Source organism: Ursus americanus, chromosome 26 (assembly GCF_024610735.1).
Source record: "Ursus americanus isolate L20-20 chromosome 26, mUrsAme1.1.p, whole genome shotgun sequence".
Classification (NCBI taxonomy): Eukaryota; Metazoa; Chordata; class Mammalia; order Carnivora; family Ursidae; genus Ursus; species Ursus americanus.
Window position 1 is genome coordinate 45124972 of NC_142152.1, and position 18881 is coordinate 45143852.

General features: G+C 65.4%; 1 protein-coding gene across 3 annotated transcripts in view; it reads left to right on the forward strand.

Moving 5' to 3' along the window:
- The first annotated feature begins 267 nt into the window (after positions 1 to 267).
- Positions 268 to 18881, forward strand: part of MTA1 (metastasis associated 1) — a 32371-nt gene continuing 13757 nt past the window's right edge. For 2 of the 3 annotated variants that reach the window (XM_045799318.2, XM_045799319.2), the window contains exons 1-3: positions 268 to 310; positions 12218 to 12285; positions 16320 to 16413. In XM_045799318.2, coding sequence (XP_045655274.1) covers positions 283 to 310; positions 12218 to 12285; positions 16320 to 16413 — 190 coding nt within the window. In that variant the 5' untranslated portion in view covers positions 268 to 282. Of the gene's footprint in view, positions 311 to 6203; positions 6385 to 12217; positions 12286 to 16319; positions 16414 to 18881 lie in introns of those variants that run through there. The other variant, XM_087856309.1, reaches the window with a different exon arrangement.

Below are 18881 nucleotides of genomic sequence, written 5' to 3' on the forward strand. Positions count from 1 at the left end.
GCGGAGGCGCGGGGAGGGCCGGCCGGGTAACGGCCGCGCGGTGGGCGGTGGCGCCCGAGGCCCCTCCCCTGCCCGCGGCCGCTCCTCCTCTTCCTCTCCCGCCCGCGCCGCGGCCCTCGGTCCCTGCGCGGCCTCGGCGGCCTCGGCGGCGGCGGCGGCGGCGGCCCCTTTAAACCGCCCGCCCCCCGCCCGCGCCCCGCGCCCCGCGCCCCGCGCCTCCGCCTCCAGGCCCCGCGCCCCGCGCCCCCGCGCGCCCGGCCCTCCGCCGCCGCCGGCCCGGACATGGCCGCCAACATGTACAGGGTCGGAGGTAAGGCCGCCGCCGCCGCCGCCGCCGCCCGCCGCCCGCCTTTATGCGCCGCGGGCCCGGCCCCGGCCCACGGCCGCCCCCGGCCCCCCAGGCCGCCCGCCGCCCCCGCCGGGCCTCCGTCCCCAAACCGCCGCCCCGGGCCCGCGCCATCCCTCCCCCGCCCCCCCAACACCCGGCCCCCGGCCCCCCTGCCCGGGCCCCCGTCTCGTCCCTCCCCTTCCCCCATTTTCCTCCATCCCCTCCCCCACCCGCTCCGCCCGCCGCGCCGGCCGCACGGCCCCCCCGCGGCCCACTTCTGGTCCCCTCCCTCCACCTCTGCACCCCTCCCCCACCGCAGGCCCGCCCCAGCGCCGACCATCCTTCCTCCCCCCGCGGCGCCCCCCCGCGGCACCCCCGCCCGCGCCGCCTTCCCCTTCCCACTCCATCTTTTCTGAGCAGCCTGCTGCGCCGCCGCCTCGGCCCCGGCCCTGCTCGCCCCGGCCCGCAGCCCGGAACGGCCCCCGGGCCGGGCCCCACCGGGGGCCAGCGGGTGGTGGAGGCCGGGCCGGCTCCAGGGAGGCGGGGGAGACGCTACCCACCTGTTGGGGGCCGGCGCCGGGCCTGCTGGGCCCTGGCACACGAGTGTGGGAGACGCTGGGCGGTACGGAGCATCCTTCGGTCCTGCGGGACCTGAGCGCGGGGGGCCGGGGCCGCCTGAGCCCCCACCCCCCCTGAGCTGGGGCACACGGCCTTGGGACGTGCTGGCTGCCCTCCTGGGACCACGTTTCCCGGCGGCGGGGGTGTGCGGGGCTGGGGAGCCCCACGCTGGGGGCCGCGTTCCTCCCTGGGAGCCCGGGAGCCCCTGGCGTGTCGTGGGGGCTTCCCCGGCAGGCTTCCCACAGGGAGCGCTTAGCCGCCGCCGGCTGCCCTGACCACACTTCTCCTGCACCCCCAAACTTTTCACGACCTCCTGTTGCCCCAGCCCAGCAAGGAGGTGCTTTGCAAGGGTTGGGGAGAGGTAAGGAGCCCTGGGCGGGGAAGGGGTGGTGGTGAGTTGGCTGGGGCCTTGGGGGGCTTCCCCCACTTCCTCCTTTCCTTTGGGTCCTAGGAAGCCCCCAGCTCTGGGCCTTGCTGCACTTTGTTCCATGGGGTCCTGGGCCAGTCCTCACTTGGTATCCCCACAGGACGGTGGGGTACCCTTACTGTCCCCTATCCATTGGCATCTGCTGCCTCTGAGACTTCAGACACTCACTGGCCCCCCTCTGGCGGAGTGTGTCGGGGGTGAGAACTCTCTAAGTCATCTCTGTCCTAGTCTACCCTCCTCACTGGCTGGCTGGCCCCCCGAGATCCTGGGACTCATATCTCTATCCAGCCGGGCCAGCCTTGTGACCTTGGGCTTGCCCTCATCTGTGCAGTGGGTTAGCACGGCACCTGCCGGGCCATCAGGCCCTCCCCCACCCTCTCTGTCTCAGGGGCAGTCATGGGAATGGGGACCTCCACCCCATTTAGCACCAGGCCCCTGGTGGACAGATGTGGGCAGCAGGAAGGGGTGTAGGGGCCCTGCAAGGGAGGGGCTGTTCATCTCCCACCTTGGGGGCGAGGTGGGAGTGTCACCCCAGAGGTCCCTTCCCCAACACACTGCCAGGGAGGCACCTTGACAGATGCTCGGACCCCAGGGGCGACTCACCTGCCTCCATCACAGTGGCCCCCAGTCCCTTCCTCAGCACCCCTCCCCCTGCTGTGGCTCCGGGCTCCTCCCTGTCTTGTACGCAGTCCTTCCGTTCTTTTCCCCTCTACGTGCTCTCTTGGATCCACCTTTCTGCAGTGCAGAACCCCTCTCTCCTGGCGGGAGGCCCCCACGGCTCCCACTGACTGGCGACAAGGCCCTGCAGGCCCCCAGCCCACACCGGGTCCCCACATGCTGTCTGGGCGACGAGGTTCATTGACTAAATGAAGGCATCATCACCAGAACAGAGGCACCCACCCTGGAGGGAGACGCGAGAGGGGCCAGGCAGGGTGGCGGGCTGTGGGCCCCGGGGCATCGCCTTCCCTGCGCGGGGCTGGCGACCCTCCACTGGCTCACGCCTTTTGGGGTAGTGGGCTTGAGCAGAGCCCCCGCCCAGACCATAGGCCCCCTTGCTGTGTGGGCTGTGGTGCTTGGCTTTTAGGCCTGTCTGGCTGAGAACTTGGCAGGGGCCTGACCACTCCCCAGACCTTCCTTGCCTCAGTTTCCCACACTGGACAAGGATCTCTGTTGTACAGCATGTCCTCCAGGAGAGGCCTGGCCTGCCCCACGTCTGTTGGTCCCCCCTCTGAGCTCCAGGTGTGACCACAGGCTCCCACTCGGAACTCCCTACGGGTCCCTTAGCGAAAGCTGCGTTGACTCGTGGTTGGTGTCTGGGGCGCCACCCCTGGGGCCTGGTGGGGCTGGTGCTCATGGTGGCTGAGGTGTGGGCCGGTTGGCATCCTGCCCCTCGGTGCTGCTTGCTCAGGGAGGGGGCATCTAGAACACATGCCCCTCTCTCCTGGAGCTGACTGCAGCCCGGAGTTTGCCCCCCGCCCCACCTTCTTATCTCCACTCAGGACCCTAAGAGTAGAGCCTTTTCCAAAGGTGCCAGATTTGGCGAGGAAAGTAAGAACGCCAGCTAGGTGTGACTGTCGGTCACATAAGCGAGTTTTGGGTCTAAGTATGTCCCAAATATTGCAGAGGACGTACTTAGGCTAGAAAACCTGTACCAGAAATCCCATCATCTGGGTGTCCTGCCTTTTACCTGGCAGGCTGCTCCGAGGCCCTGCCAGGATGTCTGGGCGGGGCGGAGGCCGGGTGGCGGCCTTGTGCCAGCTGACCAGCTGGGTGGAGCGGGTCAGCCTGGGAGGGGACAGGGCCTGCTTCTTCCCAGGGGAGTGACCTGGCTGCCGACAGAGGCCTTCTGTTGGCGGCGCCGAGTGTGGAAAGGCGGGGCCCGGCTGTGGGTGGCAGGGTCAGGGTCCGTGACCTCTGCTCCTCTGGGGTCTGTCTTCCCGAGGCCTCGGCAGGCCTCTGGGACCGGCGGTGGGCCGCGGGCGCCGTGGGGTGACTCTCCCCAGTGCATGTTTCACGCAGAGGTGCTGAGGAAGGCTTCGGCACCCGCGAGCCACCTGCCAGCACGGTCACTGTTGGACAGACTATAACATTTCCGTTGGGGTTCCCCCTTTTTTCTTTCATTGCTACAAGTTAACACCCACCCTTTTGGACAGCAATTTGCTATTTAAAAACATACCTAAAAAAGGTGACAGGAGCACCCCAAGGCTCCCGGCCGCTGGGCAAGTTTCGCTCCGGCCGTGCTTGGGTTCTGTGCCTCTCGCGGCCCTGGCCTCTTGTCAGACACTCCTCTGTTGCTTTTCGTGTAATTTAAACTTTGACCAGGTGAGAAGTCCACACACGGAAAATCCCAAACTTGTTGGGGGTGCGCTCAGGAGCCCCTGCTGCGTCTGCAGCCCTTTGTCTTGTCCCTCGGGTGGGCCCTCCGCGACCAGCCTGCCCTGCCTTGGCCTCCCGTGTGTCTCTTTGGAGAGAAGAATTTGGCCGTTAAAGTCTTGGACTAATAAAGAAGCAGCTGTTGATGAAGGATGTTAGAGTAAATGGTCCAGAGAAGCGAATCCCTCACGCCTGGAGCCTACGGGACGGGGCGCCAGCTCAGAGCGGGGCCCCGGGTGCCTGCGGGTGTGGATGTGGGGCTGGCCGCCCGGGGCGGGGTGGGCACCCTGAGGCCTGGAGGGAGGGGCGGCCTCGAGTGTCTGCCGTCTGCTGCCGGGGAGGAGCGCCCTTGGTACCCCAGCGGGCCGGCTCTCCAGGACCTCACGTTCTGAAGGCTGTCTTCTGCAGGCGCCGGCTTCCCCGGGGCCCTCGTGTCCCTCCCTGTACCCCTGCCCATCTGGCAACAAGCTTGGGGTGCAGCTTTCCCAAGGCTCCCCAGGGCTGTGTGCACGGATGGAGCCAGGGGGCCGTCTTCATGGGGGCTGGGTGGAGGAGGCTGGGCTTGGAGGCTGCTCCCAGGTGCTCAAGTCCACACTGCCGATCCAGGCGCCGTGGACGCTGCCCGCTCTCCGCATGTGCGGGGTCCAGGTTCTCGGGGCCAGCAGGCCTCCTTCCTCCTCATCAGTGGGATGGGGGTGGGAGCTGGGCCTTTGCGGTCCCTCCCTGACCCTCAGCTGCCTGGCGGCCCCAGGCTGGGCCCCGGCTCTGTGGTCTGTGACCTGCCTTAGGAGATGATCCTTCTAAGCTCTGTCTCGCTGCTTAAAACTGCTAAACGGCTTCCACGGAGCGGAGGTCCAGTCCGAAGGCTCAGACAGCTCCTAACCCGCCCCGCCCCGCCCCTGCGCAGCAACCCTTTGCAGGCCCCCCAGCACAGGGCCAGCCCGGCTGGACCCCCCACCCTCTGCAGGGCAGGGCTTCCCAGGGGGCGCCTGCGATGTGGGCAGGAGAAGCCTCAGAGCCCGCAGTCGGCCACCGTGTGCGCAGCTCCCACTGACCCTTCACTCTAGGCAGCAGAACCAGCAGCGTCTTCAGAGAACAGGGAGGCGGTGGTGGGGGAGGTCTGGATGGGGGCAGCGGCGTCCCTTCCCGCAGCATGCATGTCTTCAGGGACACGGGGCCCCTGCCCCACTCAGGCCCAGTGTCTGTGAGCCCTCCGCCGTCCGACCACCTGCCCGAAGTTGACCTCGGCCTCTGCCCTCTGTCCTGCGGATCTCCCCCTCCAGGCAGGCTCCGGTCCCCAGACTTCTGTGGGGACAGTGACATGGCTCCACGCTGCTGGCTGTCCTTGCAGGGCCGTCACTGTATTCTGGGGGGGTCCTCAGGGGTCCCCTTGTGCCCCAGCCCAGTAGGGTGTGTGGGTGGGAGGCCCAAAGGCAAGGACGGGGGAGGGTCCCTGCAGGAGGGTGGCCAGGCCCTCGGCTTGCAGGGATGTCCAGGTCTAGATGGTAGAGGTGTTGGGACCCCTGTGCACTGTCTGGGAGACGGCCCTGCAGAGACATGAGTCAGGTTTCACTTGGTGTCCTGTGCTCCAGGGCTGTGTGTCCAGCTCTGCCCGTGCCAGGCTGGGGATACTAGCCACTGAGTGTGTTTCTCTTGATTCCATCCCCAAATTTGAAAGAAGAAAAAAATGCTAGACTTGCAGGTGTCCCCACTGTGGAGGAGCAAAGGGGGAGCCTGGGGCTAGGGGGTTCTGGTCCCCAGCAGAGCTGGTGGGAGTGGCTCCTGGAGGGATTCGGACAAATGGGGGTGGATGGTCAGGTGGACGGTCGGCAGGGCCCTCCCGTGGTGTGCTGGGCACAGGGGAGCTATCCGTGTTCTTGTGAGACCTCCTGTTGTCCCTGCCTGGCTGCCCGTGACCCCTGACCCCGTGGGCCAGTCTCATTGCTGTGGCTGCTCTCGGCCGCGCTGGCTCTGTTCTCACACGGGCGAGATACCATACCACTGCCCCCGCCTACTACCCACCTCGATCTGTGACCCAAGTCAGGACTCGGGGCACCTGTGCCAGGCTCTGAGACCCACGTCCCCGACCAGCAGGTCCCAGCTGAGGCCGAAGGCAGCCACGCCTGCCTCCTGGTTTCATTCCGCACCGTGAGCAAGGGTCCTTTTCGGCCTCACGCGCTTTCCACATTTTTGTCCTTTCGTTTAAACTTGTTTAAAGTGCTGTCCAGTCTGGCGTGTCTGTGCGGGGAGGCTGGGACGCGCCTCCCGGGAACACACCTGGGTCGGGACACTTGCTTGCAGCTTGGAGCGAGCGAGCGAGCCCACCGCGGACGCTAAGGCGTCTCTAACCAGAAACCCGCACGGAACCAGGGCATGTGTTGACCAGGCTGGCCGACCCTGACCCTGCGGCCCCCAGGGTCGCAGGTGTGTGGGATCTTGTGTATGGTCAGGTTTGTGCCGCACGTGCCTCGTGGCTGCAGCCCCTGATTCTGGCGGGGACGGCGCAGCGCTGGAGAACGTCTCCACAGCCCCACGGGCTTCCTCGTCCCCCGGGCCCCGCCAGCCTCCGCCGTGCAGAATGTCCTGGAAATGGAGTCCCCCGGACGCAGCCTTCCGAGTCAGGCTCCACTCACGGAGTGTGAGTGTCCGACGCGCTCGCGCGTGGCAGTGGTGGCGGACGTGTGGGCTGGGCTCAGGCTGGCTGGCTTGGAGAGAGCACACAGACTTTCCCCGCCCCGGAGGCTGGGAGGCCAAGGCTCCAACAGATGGGCTGTCTGCTGAGGCCGCCATCCTGGGTGAGCCGATCCTGGGGCCTCTCATAAGGGCCGGAATCCCAGGCGTGGGGGCTCCGCCTATGACCCGGGCCCCTCCCAGAGGCTGGTGCCTGAGACGGGCAGGGGGGAGGGGGCGTTGGGTTTCAGCAGGAATTTTGGAGGCACGAAGACGGGGAGATCTTGGCGCGCCAGCGAGAGTAAAGCCAGCGTGGACCCCTGTGCCGAGTGCTGTGGGCCCCTTCTTGTTTCCCGAGGGTGAAAATACCCAGGACTGGGGTTGCTCCGGAGGCCCGCGAGCGTGTGTCTCACTCGGCCAGCAGCGGACCATGGGCTGCTCTGGGCGCCAGCCGGTGGCCTCGGGGCGTGCGGTGCCTCGGGCCCTTGCTGGCCCTTCCTGGTGACGAGCCCTGAGCCTCTTCTCACGTGTGTGCACAGGCCTTTGCCCTGTGTTAAAAATCGGGTTATTTGCTTTTCTTAGTGTTGAGTTGTGAGTGCGTGTTCGTGGTTCTGGGTTTCACGTGTGTGCTCTGCAGATTTTCCTGTTTTATAATTTGTGCATTTTGTGTATTTAGGAAGTTTGCCTGATCCAAGCTCACAATGATTTTTATCCTGTTTTCTCAGAATTTTTGTAGTTTTGTGTTTTACTGTTTGGGTTTTTTTTAGGATTTTATTTATTAGAGTAAGAGAACGAGTGTGCACGTGAGCAGGGCAGGAGCAGAGGGAGGCGGACACGCAGGCTCTGCTGAGCGGGGCGCCTGACGCGGGGCTCGATCCCGGGACCCTATGGTCATGACCTGAGCCGAAGGCAGACGCTTCCCCGACTGAGCCCCCGGAGCCCCCCCCCGGGTCTGACCCGTGTCGGGTTACATTTTGTGCGAGGTGAAGTTGGAGGCTCTCACTTCTGGGTCTGCGTGTTCACGAATGTCCTGTGGTCTGTTACCATTTGTTGGAACTTTGGCTGTCCTCTCTGCCGGACGTGCTGGCCCTTTGTCACACGGTTTCCCACGGTGTCTGCGGTTCCTGCCGCCGGCCCCCCCGGGAAGCCTCGAGTCGGGCCCGCAGGTTCTCTGGCTTTTGCCCCACTTGCCTAGCCCACCGTGAGGTCTCGGATCTCCCGTGTAGGTCAGTGTGGGGAGAGCGGACACCTGCCGCGTGGCGGCGTGTCCTGCACACGAAGATTCCGCGCGGCTCCCGTCTCCGTGCCCGTAGTAAATTCTCTCTGGACGCAGTCTGACTGGTATATTCACGAGCCACTTAAGTCACCACGCTGCCCCTGACTCACGCGGACACGGTCCCGCCTCGGCCGCGCTCGGAGCACCACGCAGGTCTCCGTGCTGTGACATCCCATCGCGGGAAGACATGGGGGGGTGTGCACTTTGACCCTCGCGGCGGGCATCACCGTGTCGGTGGCTCGGCTGGTAAAGCACCGTGTGTCACGGGGCACGGCCGCCGCAGTAAGAGCAGCGTGTGTGTAGCTCGCAGCAGATGACGGTCGGAAACGTGGAGGATCTGACGGAGCGTCTCGTCGCCGCTGAGCTTCTCCACGATGGTGACCGAAACGTGCTGCTGCCCACGCTCCTGACCCCTCATTCATCACTCGGCAGGGAGGCCGCATACGGCGCTGACGTGACCACATGGTGTTTGCGTGCGGCCACCGGAGCGGTGTGTCCACGGCCGGCGTGGGACAGCTGGTGGCCCGAGACCACGCGGCATGCGGGGTGGCGTGAAGTCACGTGGGAGCAGGCTCCGAGCGGCGTGCGTGGACTGGCCGCAGCCGAGCGTGTTTCTGGGCAGGTTGGGGGGAGGCCGCTCCGCGCAGACTGAAGTGGGGTCTGCCGGCCCGTGGCGGTGGGCCTGCGCAGACGTGGTTTCTGGAGGGGAGCTGCCGTGGGCCGCCACCAGAGACCGTCCTGCGCAGGCGTTTCTCTGGGGGCCCCCAGCCAGCACAGGAGTGGCACGCGCGACGGGGACGGAAAACGCATGAGGCGAGTGCTCAGAGCCCTTGCGCTGCAGGCCGGTGGCTTCTGGGGGAACGTTTGAGTCTCTCCTGCCGCCGAACCCATGGGTCAGCGCGACCTCCCTCCGACCTCGCGGACTTCACTGGCCTCAGCCTGTGGGTTCCGACCCCAGGTCGAGGCTGAGTGTTTTCACCCGACTCCCACTGCAGCTCAGTGGCTCAGCAGGGCTGTAATTTTACTGCGATTTCTTAAATCCGGGGCAGAAGTTGACATTCTGGGGAGCCCAGCGCTGTCACTGCGTGGTTGTGGAAGCTGGTCCTTGCCGTGTGCTTGGTACCCGTCCTCTGCGAGCCGTGTGAACTTGCCCTCGAGCGACACTCACACCTGGTGAGGCCGTGGTGGCCCCGGCTGACACGGCGCGAAGCTCAGACCGTCACTGCCCTGCGGTGTCCACACAGTCCCGGTTACAGCGGGAGGCAGAGCTGGGCCCAAGCCCTGCGTGCAGGGATGTAGGCCTCACCGCGGACCCCGTGCACGGGGGGGGCTCTGTGCTTCCGGACGCATGTGACCGTCTGGTGCTGCCTCGACCACACGGTTGTTTCCCGCCGCGTCCAGGCCACAGTCAGGGCCCAGGCTTCAGGCCGGCCTGTCCCAGGGACCCACCGACAGCGCGTGATTCTCAGTCAGCCTCGCATGACCAGACGCCTGTGCGCTCGCCCGAGGCCGCCAGCCACAGTCATGACGTTGTTCACACGCTCCGTGTGGTTTTCTCATCGGACGCGCGTCGGCTACAGCACACGTCTGCACTAACGGACGTCATGGTCGGTCTGGACGGTGCACAGCACTGACCTTGGACCCCAGAGACACAAAAGGTCCTCCCCCCAAAACCTCTCAGTGCTTCTGCGTAGATGCAGGTCTAAAGCCCTGTATGCACTTACTCTCGTCTTTAATGTCATTGATGGAAGGCGAGTGGCAATGTTGGGTGAGTGCCTACAGGGTGTCCTGGGCGGAGCCTCCTGCCCCGGAGCAAGCCCCCCCGCCCCCGCCGCGACCCCCCGCCTGCGACCCTGTGGCGGTCCTGTGTGTGCAACTCTCCGCGCGGCACCGTGGGTCTTCGGTTAAAGGGACGTTGCTCTGCTGCTGTGCGTGGTGCTGCATGTGTCCCCTGAGCTCCCAGACCCTCGTGAGCGTCCGTGGCGTCCGTGCGGACTCGGGATTTCTGTGCGCACAGGGCTGTGCCTGGGTGTTATTTTCCTTCGTCCTAGGACTTGGCGTGTCCTGGTGGGGAGGAAGCTTCCAGTGTGACGTTAGCCGTGGGTTCCCCGTGCGTCTGTGACGAAGCTCCCTCTACCTTCCCGTTTGCTGGAGTTTCCCCCGCATCTGCTCAGACCGCCGCGCGGCTGCCCTCCTCATTCTGCCCCTGCGATTTCCAGCGTTGAACCAACCTTGTGTTCGCAGCTGGATCCCTGTGGCTGCAGCTTCTCGTCCACTCCCTTGTGTCTGTGGGCCTGGCGTCCGTCCCCCTTCGGTGGTGGCTGGGTTCACCAGTGACGCCGCCGGGCCTGGAGGGCCGCCTTTTTGTCCTTTAATTTTATTTTCTTGGTTGCAAGTGGAAGGTTTTTTAATCTATGGGTCGATGTTTTTTTTTTCATATTTATTTACTTATTTTAGGAAGAGCACACAGCGGGGGGAGGGGCAGAGGCAGAGGGAGACGCCGACTCACGGCATCGGGACCTGAGCCCGAGGCAGACGCTCAGCCGCCTGAGCCCCCAGGCGCCCTCAGCCCGGTTTCTTTAACAGGCACAGGGTTACCTGTTTCTCGAGCGCGAGCTTGGGGGGTTGCGTTTGTCCAGCGTGCGCCCCATTTCATCGGAGCCCCCACACTTGCTGGCACAGAGCCGTGCCGCGGTCCCTTCCCGCCAGCTCCCGCTCGCCTGCGTTCCCCACGCCGGTCGTAGCTTCTCGCTCTTTCCTGTGTCAGCCCGACCTGAGGTTCATCGACTCACCGGTCGTTTTCACGAGCAGCTTGCTTGAGCGTGTGTTCGCGTGTTTGCACGCAGGGCTGCGACTGCCGGCCGGGAGGGGTGGAGAGTGGGTGCGGGCGGGCGGGCGGCCGGGGCGGTGGGGCTTCTCCTGGGCCGTGACTGGTTTAGACGTGAATAACAGCTTTGGTTTAACTGGTTCCTTAGTTTCTTATGAGGAAAGTTTTGAAGAGTGATATAAGTGCATAAAAATGGCTTTTTGAGCAACAATTTGTGTGATAAAATTCACGCTTTCTGAGTGTAGTGTTCGCTGAATTTTCTATTTCGTGGGCTGCATGGGATCACCACAGTGTGTGTTCAGAGCGTTCCCACTGCCCTCAGGCCGCCTCGTGCCTGTCATGGGTGCCCTTCGGTAGACCTCTCTTTCTTCAGCTAACCCGTGAGCACGTCCCTTTGAGCACCGTAGCCACGGTCCCTCTGGGTTGTTGGTCTCTGTGAGGACGCGGCCACGTCTGACCCAGCTGTGCCCTAAGGTGCAGGGCCGGGGGGCCCCCTCGGGTGCAGGGCCGGGGACAGCCCTCGTGTGCAGGGCCGGGGAGCCCCCTCAGGTGCAGGGCAGGGGAGAACCCTCGGGTGCAGGGCCGGGGACAACCCTCGTGTGCAGGGCCGGGGAGCCCCCTTGGGTGCAGGGCAGGGGAGACCCCGGCAGGAGGCAGGTGCTTATTTAGACTTCTCAAGCACCCCTAAGAACTCTTGTGGGGATGGAGCTGGGCGAGGTCCTTCGGCAGAAACTGTGCTCAGTGTGGGCATTTGGCTGCCTGCAGGCCCTAACCGGGTTCCAGCTAGACAAGCCTCCTGCTGGCCATCTCCTGCAGAGCTGCCCTGGGGAGGGACGCAGGCCTTCCGTGTGGGCACCGGGGGAAGGCGTTCCTGGGACAGGCTGGTGGGGGCTGCAGTCTGGCCTTTCCTGGCGCTGAATCTCCCCCAGCTGCGCAGAAGGACCTGCGACATGAAGGCTGGCAACTGGGTGGCCTCATGGCTGGCCTGAGCTTACTGTGGGAGCTTGCCAGCCTCCCACCGTGGGCCTCTTGGGAAATCGCAGGTGCCTGCCAGCCTCCCTGAGATAGAGCCCAGGCTGCCCGCTGCGGAGCCGGAGGGATGCTCGTGCTGACATGGCGTCCGGGGGACCTGGCGGGTGGCGGTAGGGCCTCTGGACCTCGTCCCTCTGGCACGTGATGCCGTCCCCATTCCAGTGGGCTCTGCCGCTGCCAGGGCTTCCTGGGGCCAGGGCGAGGAGGTGCAGGGGTCCGGCAGGCCCCCCACCCCCAGCCCCACCCCGCACGCTGACGTGGTCTCTGGGACTGCTGGTGGCTGTGCTCGGTTGTCTGCCCACCAGCCTGCATGACTGGGGGCCTGCCTTTCCGGCCAGCAGCAGCCCCTAGGAAGCTGTCCCCATGGGGAAGCTGCAATCTGGCTCCCACAGTGTCTCCCAGGAGGGACGGAGCTCCTGGGGGCAGCTGGTGTGGGACCTGGGTTGGGGGGGTTGCTACAGGTTTCTGCATCTTGGCCCCATGCCCAGCACCCGCCAGCACGTCCTGGTTACCTCGTCTCCCCAGCGGTATGGGGGGGGCACCGTCTCCTTCATTCCCTCCTGTTTCCCGGCCCCTAGAACTGAGGGCGTGGGCATGTGGGGGGTCGGGACTCCGCGGTCCCCAGGGCTCAGTGCTGTGGGCTGACACTCTCTACTCTGTTTGCAGACTACGTCTATTTCGAGAACTCCTCCAGCAACCCGTACCTGATCCGTAGAATCGAGGAGCTCAACAAGGTAGGGTGTGCACGTGTGCCCTCCTTGGAGAGCTGGTCAGTGGGGTCCCTGTGGCCTTGTAAACGGGTGTGCTCTGCAGGGCCCTCAGCTGGACATGAGCGTCCAGAAAGTGTCTGGGTTGGACGCCCTGTGGGGTCCTCCTGGTGGGGGGTTCCCTGCCCACCTGCTGCCTCTTTCCCGCTCACCGAGGCGCCCTCCTCCCCCTCGCTCCAGGCCTGCAGAGCCTCTCCCACCCAGAGGTGTGAGCCGCTGGCCACCCTCCCCACCTCTCCTGCTGGTCTCCTGATCGGAGGCCTTCCGGGCAGTGCTGGGGGAGAGGCAGGCGTGTCCTGCATAGGCCACCGAGGCCCTGGGTCCACGGAGTCCCAGGGGCTGCTGTGGCCCCTCCTTAGGGAAAGCAGCTGTTGTCCTTAACCGGCGGGGGAGGACCTCACTGCTCGGTGAGGCCAGCCCTCGAGGACCTGCTGTTTGGGGCCTCAGGCTGTGTGGCAGTGTGGCTGGGGATTCTTGGGATTGGGCACGATGGGGCGGGAAGGCCAGGGTGCTGGTCTCCCAAAGGTCAGACTCGGTTGCGGCCGAGCCCTGACCCGCTGTCCCTGCTCAGCGAGAGCTGCCTCCGCACGTGCCACGTGGGGGTGGGGAGCCTGTGCTCGTGAGGCCTCAGCCCCAGGTACGGTATGTTGGGCTGGTTGGAGCAGCGGCCGCCCCTGGAAGGCCTGGTGCCAGGTCTGGAGGTGGCAGGGCCAAGGGGAAGTGGCCAGGACGTCGTGGGGCCCCTGGTGAGCTTGTGCTGACTGCCTGCTGGGGCCAGCAGGAGAAGGGGTGGGCGGCATCCGCAGCTGGACAGGAGCCCGTGGTCACCCATCCACCTGCTGGCACGTGCTGACTTGGGGACTCCTTCCATGGCTGTGGGGAGGGTGGCGGGGCAGCCAGGGGCCACCCCTGGAGTTGCCGCAGATGGTGGGTCTCAGGACCCGGGCAGGTGGCTGGAGGTGGCCTCATTGACCAGGCCAGCACAGCCCCTGCCCTTCACTCTGGCTGTGATACCGAGAGGGCAGGCCGCACTGCCTGTGGTGGCCAGTGGGTGACAGTGAGGCACAGACAGAGCAGGGGCCCAACCCAGCAGAGGCCACAGCCGACACTTGTGTCCGTGGCTGGGGGGCCCCGACAGGGTGTGAGATGCCACCAGCAGTGGGAGTTCCAGGCAGGAGGTCCATCAAACACCTGTCCTGTTGGCCTCCGGACCCTCCCTGCACCAGAGAGGGCGAAGAGAGTGGGGGCCAGCTGAGCCAGGCAGGAGGGCCAGTGCTGGCCTTCAGGCATGGGTTGGGCATGTGCTCGGCCCCCGGGCCCCACCGACCTCCCATGCTGTCCCATGGGGCATGGGGCTCAGTCCTGGCTGGAGAAGTGGACTCCAGGTCCACCTGGCAGGTGCAGCTCCAGCAGGGGCTTCTAGGAGATCAGTTTGCAGGCCCTCCTGGTGGGGCCACCCTGCCCACAGGACCACAGGGCCCTCAGGCACCGCAGAAACGGCCCAGACGTGCCAGGTGTTCAGGGAAGGCCTTGAGCGTGGGAAGCCGTGTCCGCGCTCACGGAGAGAAGGACCTGGTGGAACTGGCCGCAGGAGAAACGAAGGGCCCAGCCGGAGTGCTGGTGCCGCAGAGAAAGGGGCCTGGGACGCTGTGGGGCAGCAGGTCCAGGGTGTGAGGGAGGACCGGAGCTGTTGGCAGGAATAAAGCCAGAGCCCGGGGTTAGCTGAGGACCTGAGGGTGTGCCCGGAAACCCAGAGTCCATCGTGCGGTCAGTAGGAAGTTCAGGAGACCAGCCCTGGCCTGAGAGCTGGGCCGGGTGGCCGGTGGGGCCGGGCAGAACTGACACCTGGGGGGGGTGGGGCATGTTGGTGGGGGGGGGAGGGCAGGGGCACCATGTTTCACCCCTTTTCCGTAAATGGAAAACAGTTTGAAAAGGAGTCTTCCTTACAGACCCGTAGCAGCGGTCCTATTGCATTTGGGGTCTCCTGAGGCCTCCTGCAAAGCCTGGCTTGTTAGTGAAGTGACCCTGGGCCATCCAGACCTTCAAAGTAATTGTCATGGTTTCTCCTCACAATTGTGCTGGGTCTGTACAGCGCTGGGGGAAATGGCTGTTTTGGAAGAAAAGGATCAGGACCTGGGGCAAGGGAACTGAGGAGGCGCGGGGAGGGGCCTGGGGTGATGGCCAGGCCACAGGTGCCCAGAAGGCAGCAGAGGCCCTGCAGGGAATCCTGGAATTAGAGGATTGGTCCTCGGTTTGGAACACAGGATGTGGGAGTCTCAGAAGAGGACAGCAAAGCACAGACGGTAGACCATTTGGGGCTGTAGCCCCACATGCTGCCCTCACGACAGGAGACAGTTGCCAGCCTCTCACATTTGCAGAGCGCAGCTGGGGTGGGGCCCCCGGGAGCACCAGGAGGGGAGCTCATGGGAAAGGGAGTCCTGGACGTCCCGGGTTTCCAGGGCCCAGCCTGAGCCAGGCCTCACGTGGGCTAGGCCGTGCAAAGCAGCGCCTGTTCCCCTGGCCGGGGCACAGGGACCCCACCAGGGCCCTGGGAGTGGGAGCCGCAGGCTGTGCCCTGCGGACACAGGGCTCCCATCCCATCCCGTCCCAGGGGCCATTGTGTCAGACCTCACCCTGGACTCCCGCATGGCCCTGACGGCGGTCCTGCGGATGTGCTTGTCGTCTGGAGCCCAGCAGGCGGCTTCTGGAACCGTTCCTAGGAAGGAGATCCTTGTGAGCTGGGATCCGTGGCTTGCGCAGCCTCATGAAGCCTTTGAATGCAAAGTGTCCACGAGTCTGTAGCCGACATTGTGACAAATGGTGTGTCTAACGGTTTAGTGTCCGTGCGCGACACAGGGCGCCTGCCAGCAGTCTCGCTGCCCCTTGTTTTCATACTTGGCACGAAAGTCTTCGTTCTCCCGATGGAGGGCTGTCGCTGTCGGGCGCGGCCCTGCACGTGTGTGTCCCTGCGCGTGCGAGCGCATGGGGTCCAGAGCTGGTCCTGCCTCTGTGTCGTGCCCAGGTGTGAAAAGTCCCCAGATTTCTTGAAAGATTGTCGGCCTCGTGGGATTAAATAACTCAAACGTGGAGTCGTGAGGACGATGTTGTCTAATGATAGGAATGCCAGTGCGCGGAGTCGGACAGAGTCGCGGTGGAAGACTTGTGTTGGTATTAGACGCTTCATAAGCTCCTGGAGTGGAGAAGAGCCCGCGCTTCCTGCGAGCTTACCCCCAGCGGACTCCGCGTCTTATTCTCATCCTGTTTGCGCGGCTCTTCAGAAGTCCTTAAAAGTGTCTCGAGCGCGGGCGTGGCAGCCCCCTCCCTGCGCTTGCTGCAAGCCCCTCCAGGCTGCTTCTCTTTCTTTCTTGTTTTCAAGATCGATTGACTGATTGATTTGGGGGGGGGTGGGTGCGCAAGCAGAGACAAAGGGGGAGAGACGGAATCTTGAGCAGACCCCGCTGAGCAGGGAGCCTGAGGCGGGGCTCGACCCCACGACCCTGGGGTCAGGACCTGAGCTGAACTCAAGAGGCGGACACTGGCTGGACTGGGCCCCCAAGTGCCCCTGGCTGCTTCTCTTCTGATGCGGATCCAGGCTCCTGGCACCGGGGTCTGCTCAGGGCTGTGCCCGCCTTGACGAGGCCCAGAGGGGTGCTGAAGGCACAGCAGGCTGCGGCCGACCTCTGGGCATGGTTGTCCTTTCTGCTGGCCAGATGTCTGCCAGGTTCTGGCCCTGAGCAAGCAAGACCTGGGGGAGGGACACCGAGGCCAATGGGAGGGAACCCGGGCCAGCGGGCTGGGGTCCACAAGATGGCACCGGGGGTGGAGGGAAGATAGACCTGGAGGGAAGGGGCCCTGACGGGGCTTAGGTCCGCCGTGCGTCCCCTCCCTGCCCCTTCCTCCTGGGAAGCCCTGGTCACACCCCAGGTCCCCTCTGGGGGCTGCCCCTGCTGGGAGCTGGGAGTCCGGGCATGTGTTCCTCAGACCCTGCCTCGCTGTTGCAGACGGCCAACGGGAACGTGGAGGCCAAGGTGGTGTGCTTCTACCGCAGGCGGGACATCTCCAGCACCCTCATCGCCCTGGCCGACAAGCACGCCAGTGAGTCTTGGCCGTTCCCCCGGGGGTGGCTCCCACCTGCCCTGGGCCCTCCGCTACCCTGCGGTGTGCTGCCGTGGGCTGCAGACCCCCGGCCCAGGGTCGTTTCCCTGGGGTTTCTTCCTCACGAGATTAGTTTTGGGGAGCGTTCCCTGGATGTTGGGGTGGGGGGGCAAGGCCTCTGCTGCTCCTGTTGACCTGACCGAAAGGTTTTCACTGCTGCTCGGAGCACTGCTCTCAGAAACGGAGTCCGTCCGTCTGTCATTTGAACCCGATTCTCAGAAGCCCTGGCGTGTGGGGACTCCCAGCAGCGTAGCGCGAGCGCCAGGGTCTCCCTCCTGCTTGGGGCCGGTGTTCCCGCTCTCAGGCGGCCACAGTCTGGGGACTGGCCTGCACCTGCCTCCGTGCCCTGGGGTCCCACATGGCCCCTCCGGCCAGCAGTGAGGGGGGTGGTCCCAGAGTCCCCATCCTCAGGGTAGGACCTGCCTGAGCCTGGGCCGGGGTTCTGGCCTCTGTGAGGCAACGGCTCCCAGCGGGCGTGGACTGTGACTGCCCTGGTCCCCCAGGTGCTTGCCTACAGGGCTGTCCACCCTGGGGACAGGGCCCTATCTGTTCCTCTGGGTGGGGGTCCAGACACGGGGGAGCCAGGACCTCCTGGCCAGGCCCCAGGTCAAGGCAGGACTCAGGCCAGGGGAGCCCCTCTGCCTGTGCCCCCCAGCATGGTGCTGTGAGAGGCTGGATGCCCAGGCCACACTGGCCTCCTCCCTGGGTCCTGGAGGGGTTCGAGGGCAGTCGGTCCAGGACTAGGTCTCCCAGGGCCTTGGGGACGAGGGAGAGAAGTAGTGAGGTGCGTTGAAGGGCCCCTGGGGCAGGCCCTGCCCCGTGCCAGGGTTGACAGCAGAGCTGGTACCTGCTGGCCTCATCTGGCTTCCCAGGAGGACTCATCGCGGGTCCTACCCGCTGAGGGGCTGTCTGTGCTCGTGGGGGCGGCTGTGGGCCTGGGCTCTGGTTTCACTGGCCACTGTGCACTCGTGTTACAGGTGGCTGTGTGTCCAGTTGTAGATGGGGAAGCTGCCCCCCCCCCAGGGGAAGCATGAGAGGTGGGACACAGGGTCACTGTTGGCTTGGGGTGTTGGCGCTTACAGATCTCCTCACCCATGTCCCCTGCCTGGCCCAGAGTGCCGCGGTCCTCACCCCTGAGCACATGGTGGTCCACGGCTGGGCTGTCCTGCTATGGGGCACCCTGGAGGTCAGCTCAAGGAGGGCCCTGGGCTGGCATTATGTGATGGGAGCTGGGGGGGGGGGCAGTGTTGCCAGAAGGACCACGTTGGAGCTGTGGGATGGGCGGTGGCCGCCGAGGCTGCGCAGAGCCCTGCAGTGGGGTATGTGACGGGGTCCGTCTCAGGGCAGGACCCTGCCTGTGCTTTCCGGGACTGGCTGTTCTGTGTTGTAGCGGTTTTACCAGAAACCACGTTCCGCGGGGCCATCTCGGCTGGGGCAGTGAGGGTGAGATTGGTTGGCCGTTTTGCCCAGGCCCCAGCCCAGCATCAGGGGCCTCTTCTTCTGGCAGGAGGGGGAGACCCCGGGAGCCCGCTGCTCAGTCAGGGAGGCCTCTGGCCCGTACGGTCCATCGGCTGACAGGGGTTCTTCTGGGTCTGGGGCCCTGGGAGACAGAAGCCCCCGCCCTCCACTGCCAGGCCTGCAGCCCCAGCAACGGCTAGATGCCCCCGGGCCACATGGGTGACCCGCAGCAGTGAGGCCTTCCTGGGATCCCCTGGCCTCTCTCTGCTCAGCCCTGACCCCTTGTGGGGACCCAGAACAGCCTCCTCAAGCCACAGCAGACGTGGCCACAGCCCCCTGGCACAAGCCACGCACGTCCACGCGCCCATGTGCCCTCGTGCACACGCCAACACAGAGTGGTCCCAAAAGCAGCACTCTGCCCCCAGAGCAAACCTTGGGCGGCTCTTGGGGTGTGTCCAAGCTGGGTGGTGCGGGGGCACAAGGCTGTGGGACGTCTCGCTCCCAGTCTTCTGGGGGTGCTGACGTGACCCACGCCTTGACCGCGCCTGGGGCCCCTCTTCAGCCCTGCTGTTGGCGGCTCTGATGGGTGGGGTCTCGGAGCCCCGGTGGGCTTGTGTCCGCTGGGGAAGGGCCCAGGATGGCTGTCTCTGGCCCCGTTCCTAGCCATGCTGCCCCGGCCCACGGTGCTGTCCCAGGGCGGGTGTGAGTGTCAGGTGGGCTGGCGGGTGGGTGTCTGGACATGGGTGACGTCCCCAGACTGGGGGTGCAGCGGCTTGTGGGGTCTGCGGGAGTGGGCAGGGGGGTGCGAGACACCTGGAGCGAACACAGGACCGCCTCCCCCTGGCAGCCCTGGCCTGTTGTCTGAGCCGCAGGCTGCTGGGGACTCCCCTCGGTCACCACAGGGGGGCAGCAGAGGGCCGCGTGCGGGCTGACGGCCGGGATGGAGACCC